The 9,287-nt window shown below is 37.4% G+C and overlaps 2 protein-coding genes across 3 annotated transcripts; one reads left to right on the top strand and one right to left on the bottom strand.

The window, feature by feature from the left end:
- Positions 1–233: 233 nt before the first annotated feature.
- LOC148868238 (uncharacterized) lies at positions 234–6,880 on the bottom strand. Of its 2 annotated transcripts, none has more exons than XM_088967871.1 (2): positions 3,827–6,879; positions 234–760 (listed from the first exon to the last, which is right to left on the bottom strand). In XM_088967871.1, exon 1 carries the CDS (start codon positions 5,819–5,821, stop codon positions 3,881–3,883), a length of 1,941 nt encoding a protein of 646 aa, XP_088823997.1. In that variant the 5' UTR covers positions 5,822–6,879; the 3' UTR covers positions 234–760; positions 3,827–3,880. The 2 variants fall into 2 exon arrangements, with proteins under 2 accessions (XP_088823997.1, XP_088823998.1); XM_088967872.1 differs by lacking the exon at positions 234–760 and adding an exon at positions 2,730–3,603 and having other exon boundaries at positions 3,827–6,880.
- LOC148868239 (uncharacterized) lies at positions 2,183–2,593 on the top strand. Its single transcript, XM_088968521.1, has one exon. The coding sequence runs from the start codon at positions 2,183–2,185 to the stop codon at positions 2,591–2,593; it is 411 nt and encodes a 136-aa protein (XP_088824647.1).
- Positions 6,881–9,287: the final 2,407 nt, after the last annotated feature.

Raw genomic sequence — 9,287 nt, 5'->3', positions numbered from 1 at the left:
AGGGAGCTCATTATGAGACCCACGATCTGATTTTCTCTTCTTTCTCTTATTCTTCTCTCTTTGCTATTTTCTTCACCAGATATTATTTATTCTTTAATTGATTGTTACCTATTGGACAAGAAGATTTAATGCCATGAACATCTTAATTCTTGAGCTCAAAAATTATGATAAAGAAGCCATCTTCATTGTTGGATTTGCCAGTGATATTGGTCATAATGATGAAGATGATGGCCTGAAATAAATAAAAGAATTTAATGAAAATCAATGACCGTGAAGAATTACAAGAAAATGACACTATAAGTTCCAAATTCCTGCTAGGTCCCACATAACTAGCATGGTGGGTATTTTCCACATTTAAGCTCGCATTTTGGTGACAATAAACTTGCAATATTTAATAGCAAAAGGTAATAATTTTGCTTCATCATGTCCCATCCTCATTCAAGCACTGAAGCATAAGCTGTGGAATTTTTATTAGTTTCTCCAGCCATCATATTGTCCTTTTCATATTTTCTTCTCTTGAACTGGTAAAAAATGGAAGTATAGGAAACACCCAATATCCTTGTGAGGCAGCCTGATTTCCATATGTATGATACACAGACACGAACTTGTGCTAAACATCAAAATATCATCTAAAGTGTGCCCCAACATAGAATCTTACTCCACAATCTGCTGATGTAGATTCATGACTTCCATTGCATCCAAAAGCTTGTCGAATAGGAATAAGCTCCAAGCCCAGGCTTAATCATGGACATGAGAAGACCTAGTTTGCCGCAAGAATATAGCCAGTATCAGCTCTTAATACATAACCATAGTAAATTAGAAACCAAATCTTAGTTCTTGAAATATGCTTCATAACAGTTAATCTTAGTTCATCCATTATCTGGCAAGTTGGTGAATCTTGTCCAAGTTGATTATTTAAAGAATTCTTTGACTGAAGATCATAGAGGACCAGATTCAAAGAATTTATTAGTCAGAATCTGCTAGGATGTTTCTAAATATAAAATCATTCCAAATGCATACCAAGATTAAATGCAGGTCAAGCCACAGAAAAAGAAGTCTCATCAGTGATTCCTTGAAACATTTTTCAGTTTGAATAAGTGCATAAATCATATTAAGCAATAAACACAAGCATCATGTGAGAGTCAAAACATAAAAATATAGTTCAATTATTCAAAGAAAAAGAAAATTAGTTTGTACCATGAAATTTAAGTATTGAAGTACAGAGAGAATTTAAAACTGAGAGAATTTTGAAATGCATACCAAGATTAAATGCAGGTCAAGCCACAGAAAAAGAAGTCTCATCAGTGATTCCTTGAAACATTTTTCAGTTTGAATAAGTGCATAAATCATATTAAGCAATAAATACAAGCATCATGTGAGAATCAAAACATAAAAATATAGTTGAATTATTCAAAGAAAAAGAAAATTAGTTTGTACCATGAAATTTAAGTATTGAAGTACAGAGAGAATTTAAAACTGAGAGAATTTTAACAGAACTGAAATTACTATGCATGTGTGCATGTGCTTTTGTGTGTGTTTAGAGAGAGAGAGAGAGGTACAAGAGAAAAGGCTTGTTTGTTTTCTTTATATTAGACAAATAGGGAGGCATGTATATTTTAGGTGGTAAATAGTGGAAAGAAAAGATAGAGGTTCTCTTTATATGTATTCTTTCTGTGTGACTCAAAGAAGTAATGTTTTCACTTTATAGTAATATAAGCAGGAAATCAGTGTTTTTCTCTTGTTTCAGTTAGAGAAATATTGATTTTACTTGTCAAGGCTTCCTATTACAATCAGCTCCAAGACATCCTTGCTTCACCAGATATATAAACTAAAACACACACACACACACACACACACACACAGGACAAGAATATTCTAGTCATAGAAATCCTGAAAAAAAAAATGAATTTAAAGAAATTAAGTGTAACTATAGGAACACCATTAATCTTTACTTGAAAAACAACACAATTTATAAATTAATGAATCATTAGGAATACTGAATCTAAAATAAGTCCCTCAGAAAATAAAAACAATTTATCTCTGTAACTTCTGGGTGGCTAATTCAGAGCTGTTCCAAGATCTCTCAAATGATGATCTTAGCAGAAATATTCAAACCATTCTTTTTCTTCCACACTCCACTCAGACTCCCATAAGACAACCGGTAGTATTCAGGGATGGTGGGATGATCTTACACTTCGACGGGAGTGCTGCAGGTAATCCAGGTTTAGCTGGAATTGGGGGCATCTTAAGAGATGAAAGAGGTGATACTCGCTGGGTTTTCAGTGGGCCAATTGGATTTACAGATTCAACCAAGGCTGAAGTGCTGGCTGCTCTAACTGGAATCAGAATAGTAAAAAGTTTGGATATTCAGAATCTCTCCATAGTAGGGGACTCAGCAAATACCATCAAATGGCTAAAAGATAAGGAAGGGGGTCCTTCAAGGGTGATCCATTGCCTGGCAGAAGCAAGGGACTCCTTGAATTGTCTACATGCAAATCCGATCCCGAGGGAGTTAATTCCTATTGCAGATGGCTTACCCAAGCTAGGTGCTCGCTTAGAAAATCTGTACAGTGACAGAATTCCTCCCTTGTAATCTCTTTGGGGTTCTCCCCTGTTTCGCACATCCTCTTCTCTTCTAGTTTAATGAAATTTGGTTAAACTTTTCTCATAAAAAAAAAAAAACAAACAAAAGCAAACTGTTTAAGGATTCAGTACTTGTGCAAATTGTATAGATATATAAATTACACATGAATCTTCTTCTTTTTTTTTTTTTTTGATCAATAACTGGAATTCATTAGATTAAAAGAATTTAGTTACAGCTCTCCAAAGCTTAACTCTCTCCAGGAAGATAACAAAAAAGAAAAAGTTACAGAACAGCCCAAAACATTTGATCCCTTCCCACCCCCTGCTTTTCCAAAGCATCAGCAAATGCATTTGCTGTTCTCTTGACCCACTGAAACTTGATTTCCAATTCTTTAGTTAGCCACTTAATCTCCCTCCTCTCATTAGCATATTTCCAAAGTCCACTACCTTCTTGTAACCAACTTAAGACCAGGTTTGAGTCCCCTTCATGACTAATTTTTGTATATTCAGTTCTTTAGATTTCCTTATACCCTCTAGTACTGCATAGACCTCAGCTTTAGAGAGTCTCCAAACCCAATGGAACCTGAATACAAAGCGAGCACCTTCCCATCCTCATCTCTGAAAACCCCTCCTACACCTAATGGACCTGGATTTCCCTCACTACTTCCATCAAAGTTTAGCTTTATAAGTCCACTTCCTGGTGATGACCACACAGGACAAACTAAAGAGCGAGCAGGAGCAGAATTTGCCACCTCCGGCCAGCTATTCAGCAACATATCTGTAGAAATATCAACAAACAGGTCCAAGGATTTCAGCTAATGTACCACCCTCACTGCTACTACTTCAATAAGGCATTCTTTACTTCTTTTAACTTAAGAGAAAATTCTGGTGTTCCTTTCCTCCCAAAGAGTCCAGCAAACAGCAGCCCTCACACACCTCCACATTATCCTTCCCCTTTTGTTTGGCCAACCAAAGAATGAGGGGCTAAACAAGCTATGAATGTTTGGCGGTAGGGTCCACCTGCAATCAAAAGAGGAAAGAAACCATTCCCAAAGATCAGTAGCAAAGGGGCAAGAAACTAGTAAGTGGTAGGATCTTTCACCATTAGCCTTGCAAAGAACGCACCAATTCGGAATCTTAACATATAGAGGATCTTAACAAGAACCAGTAAAGCTCATGCGAATGCATATGGTGCAATAAAATTTAACATAATATAAAGAAGCCACAAATTAGAACAACTCACTGATCAGGAAAATTCAATCCACATGCTCCACTTCCCAAGGCTTGCAGGTTCAAATCATATTACTATAAAATCCTCATTCACTTGGAACTTCTTATTAGGTGTATAACCAGCTTTCTTCATTTCCATGTGAAGGTTACTTAGTATAGAATAAATAATTTTAGCTTGAATATGAGATTTATCACCAACTACAAATACATTGACTCTATTATCCACCTCAATCCAACTACACCCAGGTTGTTTCTTCAATCCTTTGTCTTTCATCTTCAATCTCACTCTTGCCGCTTCTCTCCATCTTCCAGCAGAAGCATATATGTTAGATAGCAGTAGATAAGTCCCTGCATTCCCAGGCTCCACCTCTAGAAGCCTCTCTGCTGCTAATTCCCCTATTTTCACATTCCCATAAACACTACAGCCTCCAAGAAGAGCCCCCCATACGCAAGCTGATGGTTTAATCCTTGAACGCTCTACAAAATCAAAGGCCTCCTCAAGCCGACCAGCTCGCCCACAAAGATCAACCAAGCACGCATAGTGGTCTTCTCTCACTTCAACGGATCCATCTGTGACCAACTCACCAAAGTATTTCAACCCCTCATCCACCAAACCAGAGTGGCTACAGGCAGATAGCACCCCAACATATGTAACATCATCAGGTTTGAACCCACACTTCTGCATTTCTTCAAACAAGCGGATTGCCTCTCTTCCATACCCATGGTCTCCATAGGCCTGAATCATTCCATTCCAGGAAACAATATCTCTTTGGCTTGACCTGTCAAACATCTGTCCTGAAATAGTTATCTCCCCACATTTAGAGTACATGCTTATGAGTGCCGATTCCACAAATACATCATTCTGATAGATTGTTTTGCTTATAATCTGATGTATTTGCTTCCCCTCACCAAGACCAGCTAAATCACTACAAGCCCTCAATATGCTCACAAAGGTTCCTTGATTGGGCTTGATCCCATCAGCCTGCATTCTTGAGAAAATCTTCAATGCTTCCTCACTCTGTCCATCCCGGACATATCCTGTGATCATTGTCGTCCAAGAAACAACGTTTCTTTCAGACATCTGATTGAATAGTTTCTGGGCTCTCCTTAGACCTCCATTCTGAATACAACCCGTAATAATTGCATTCCATGATGGTATATCCCTCTCAGGCATTCTCTCAAAGAGGTCAACAGCTTCACTCAGCCTCGAGTTCTGTGCATAACCAGTGAGCATGGCATTCCAAGAAACTACGTTCCGCTCGGGCATCTTATCAAAAATGCACCGTGCTTCATCAATCCTCCCATTTTTTGATAAACCATCGACCATGGCTGTCCAGGAAATAACGTCTCTTTCTGGCATCCGATCAAAAAGCTGCAATGCTTCATTTATTCTTCCAAATTGAGCCAGAGCTTTCAAAATTGTGTTCCAAGAAACAACATTCCTCTTAGGCATTTTCTCAAATATCTCAATAGCAGAATTCATTCGTCCATTTTCTGCATACCCAGATATCATAGTATTCCAAGAAATAACATTCTTGTGGGGCATCTGTCTAAAAAGCTTCTCTGCTTCCAAAATCTGTTTGGATTGGAAGTACCCATTGAGCAACGCCGTCCAGGTGACTACGTTCTTCTTGGCATCCACGTGGTCAAACAAAATCCTTGCTTCTTTGATCATTCCACATTTAATGTACCCAGAAATAACATTCGTCCACGTAATAACATCTCGCTCGGACATTCTGTCGAATAGTCGACGAGCTTCGTAGATTTTCCCTTCCCTGCTGAGCTTGTTGATCAGCCAATTTGATCGAGCTACATTTTGATCAACGGTGTAATCTCTTTCTGATGTCATAATTTTGGAGAATCTCTTGTCGGAGTGATAAAGGTGCAGCCATGTGAGCTTCACGCTGAGTGACCTGGGAACGAGGATTATAAAAGCCGTTGGAGAGAGCACTTTCGCGGGAGCATCAAAATGCGCTGATGCAACCGTCAACCGAAGTAGCGCTAACATCTGAACGAGGCTCTTTTCTTCTCCTTCCAAACTTATAGTTAAAAATTAGGGTAAATTATAGATAGGTACTAAAATGGATTACAGATAGGTACTAAAAATGGTACCCTAACTTTCAAACAAGTTTCTGCAATATCTAAATTTTCAAAAAGTGTTAAAGGACAAAAATGCCCTTCACCTATCCTCTAATTTTCTGGCCTCAAGCTAGTTATGGATTCAGGTATTCACGCCAGTGATGGAAATACAAAAATGAACAAATATTTTTTTTATTTGCAAACCAAACGCCTAGAGAAACTACCATGGCTGCTGATAGAACTCTGTTTGTCAACAAGAAGACATGAGCAGGGCCGAAGATCTAGGGAGAAGAAGAAGAAGGAGGAGAGAGAGAGAGAGGTCGGAGGTGGAGGAGAGTTGTTGCCATTGTTCGGTGCTTCAGGAGGCCGAGGACGATGAACAGTGGTTTTCGGTGATTAGCTCGATGGAGGAGAAGGGAAAAGGGAAAGAGAAATGGAGAGGGAGAGAATAGGGGAAAATCGGTAGGATTGATTGATCGGGAAGGAGAGATACTGTTTTGTCACTGTTGTTCGGTGTCGAGTGGAAGGGGATAATGAACAAGAGATGGCACTGGCGACGCTAATAGAACTCTGTGTGTCATCAAGAAGTGAATAGGGCTGAAGATCTGGGGAGAAGAAGAAGAAGAAGAAGAGAGAGAGAGAGATGGGGGTTGAAGGGTGGAGGAGAGCTATCGCCGTTGTTCGATGCTTCGGGAGGTTGAGGACAATGAACAGTGGTTTTCGGTTCGGTGATCATCTCAGTGGAGGAGAGGAGGAATGGAAAAGAGAGGTGGAGAGGGAGAGAGTGGGGGAAAACCGGTAGGATTGAATGATTGGGTGGCTAGGTTTTGGTTCGATGGATGAAAGAGACTATGGGGTGGCCAAGAGAAAGGGAAAGAGAGAAAAATGAAGAGAAGATGAGAGAGGAGAGAACTGGGGAGAAATTACACCAATGATCAGCCGTAGTGAGTCAAGAGGAAGAAGGAAATGGACAGTAAATTTTTTGGGTTTTCCATTTTAGGTGCAATACCAACACGAACATTTGGATTTTTTTGGATTTTCCATTTGAGTCATCATTCACCACCTTGCTTTTTTTAGGCAGCTTTTATAATTTTTTAAATTTTAAGTTGCACAAGTCATCACTCATCACGTGATGAGATACTGACACGCGGGAACCAATTTACACTTTTAAAAGTTTGGGTAATGCATTGACATGTTTAAAAGTTCGGGTATTAAACTGAAAATTTCTCAACTTTTAAAACATACACTTGTTCCGTAAAAAATAAGGTTACAATGATGGTAAAATTACAAAAACATTCATATTCAAGTTTTTTTAATTGTTTTTCTTTGTTTCATTAAAATGCTTTTATTCTTTGTTAAAAACAAGTGTGGAGATGGTTTTTATATGGAAAAAAAAAAGTAAAATAAATGTTGAGCGAGTAAAAGAACATCTAATCATGGGCATTTTTATAATCTTATCCTTATTGTAACCTTAATTTAACATAATTGGACTCAAGTGTATATTTCTAAATGTTGAGGATACTAAAATGGTGCATTTGAAATTTCAGGTCATTTAAGTGTCATTGCCCCCCAAGTTAATGGAATTTATCTGTAATTTACCCTAAAAATAAAAACGGAAAATCTATGATACTGGAAAGATATGGTACCGAAAAGAAATTTGATCGATCAATAAAAGCACCTGTAAGTTGTGAATTTTGATGAATACCACCACGTTGGTAAAATCCGTCTTATTTTTATTTATTTATTTATTTATTTTTACCTTGAATTCAAGTTATCCAAATCTATTGATAATTTGAAGTGTTTTAAAAATCATACTATCCCTCCAAGTCACAGGGGCGAAATCGGATTTTCTCCTCGTACATCGTGTGACATACACCAACCCCACTGCTAGTACTAGTTAGCTTGTGAGATTTAGCATGACCAAATAGGCAAATAAGCATTCTCGTTGTTAAACAGTCTAAATGAATAAATATTCTCGTTGTTAAACTAAGGGCTTGTTTGGTTTACAAGAATAAGAGTTTGGAATGAAATTCTAATTATTTGGTTGGTCATAATCAGAATCACATTCCCATTTTTGCTATAATGGTACTTCTCCATTTAAGGGAATGGTACCCCCCTCCCTTGGGATTGAAACCAATTCCAGCTTATTCTAATTTTGATTTCAATTCCTATATGAACCAAATAAACTATGGGAATAGACCATTCCAATTCTAAGGGATTTTGATCTAATTCCAATTATGTATCAAATGGATCCTAAACTATTCCTGCTAATCAAAATGCTAGGTCTCTTTATCGTCCATCCATTATCGTTTGGTACTTATTAGACAGTAGTCTGCCATCTCATGCACATGGATGTTGTAGCAAAGTAGTTTATACTCTTGCCAATTATAATATATATCTCTCTAGTTGTCACACACTTGACCCTCTTGTCCATATCTTCTCTGATAACTAGATTATCTTAGGCCATTCATGCTAAGACACATCAACTTTGAATGCTTGGTCTGCTTGTGTAGAAGGGATGTGGTGCATCATAATTGGCCCGCTATTACCAGTTGAGTTGTAAAAGAGTATATGTGAGCTTGAGTGCCACAAGAGGAGCACTCATTTCTCACCTCACATCAATGTTCACATAGACCCTTTTCCCTCATTTCCCACACATGTGAATGTGATTACTTGTTTTTTTAAGAAATGATTAAGGGGTTGTTTGGTGCTATTTGTATTTCAAATATAAATGTCACCACAAGTATTTTGAGTTCAAGTATCAATTTTGTTGTTGTACATGTTTGGGTTGAGACATTTTATTTTACAACAGTTACAAAACACTTCACATGAAAATCCATAATAGGGGATGTATCAAGAAACATCAATTTGAGGGAAACAAAGTCTCAAAATACTGACTGGTGTAGCACTGATGTGGTGTTGACGTGGATAAATGACACACATTTTCATCAAATAGGATTCAAAGTACAAAAAATGGTGTTTGTTTTTCAAGTCTAACGAGTGTTTCAACACAAAACATTATAGTGGTACCAAAGACAACCTAAAAAATATGCAAATCATAAATCATAATAAAAAGCTTCACATAGATCAATTATGTCCCATCAACTGATGGTAGATCAGATAGTAAGTTCTATGGTCAATTGTAATGGAGGCTTGGGATCAAATCCTAAACAGAGACCTTGGCCTAGATCCAAATTGTGTAGGATATGGTATTTAGGCTAAGCATGTCCCTCTTCTCGGTCAGTATATTGAATTTTGACCCTCAAATTTTTATTTGGTATATATACATTTTTACATATTTTAACAAAATAGTTAAAATTTCTGATATTTTTATATTAATTTATTTTGGGTAATTTGCTGAAACCTCTCCTAAAGTTTTTCACTAGTGTTGAAAC

Source organism: Nelumbo lutea, chromosome 2, assembly GCF_056320005.1.
Source record: "Nelumbo lutea isolate HS-2025 chromosome 2, American lotus-T2T, whole genome shotgun sequence".
NCBI classification, from domain to species: domain Eukaryota; kingdom Viridiplantae; phylum Streptophyta; class Magnoliopsida; order Proteales; family Nelumbonaceae; genus Nelumbo; species Nelumbo lutea.
This window is presented reverse-complemented; position numbering and strand designations above follow the sequence as displayed.

Coding starts and splice junctions, on each gene's coding strand:
- LOC148868239 (XM_088968521.1), top strand. CDS start 2,183: ATGATCTTACACTTCGACGGGAGTGCTGCAGGTAATCCAGGTTTAGCT.
- LOC148868238 (XM_088967872.1), bottom strand. CDS start 5,821: ATGTTAGCGCTACTTCGGTTGACGGTTGCATCAGCGCATTTTGATGCT.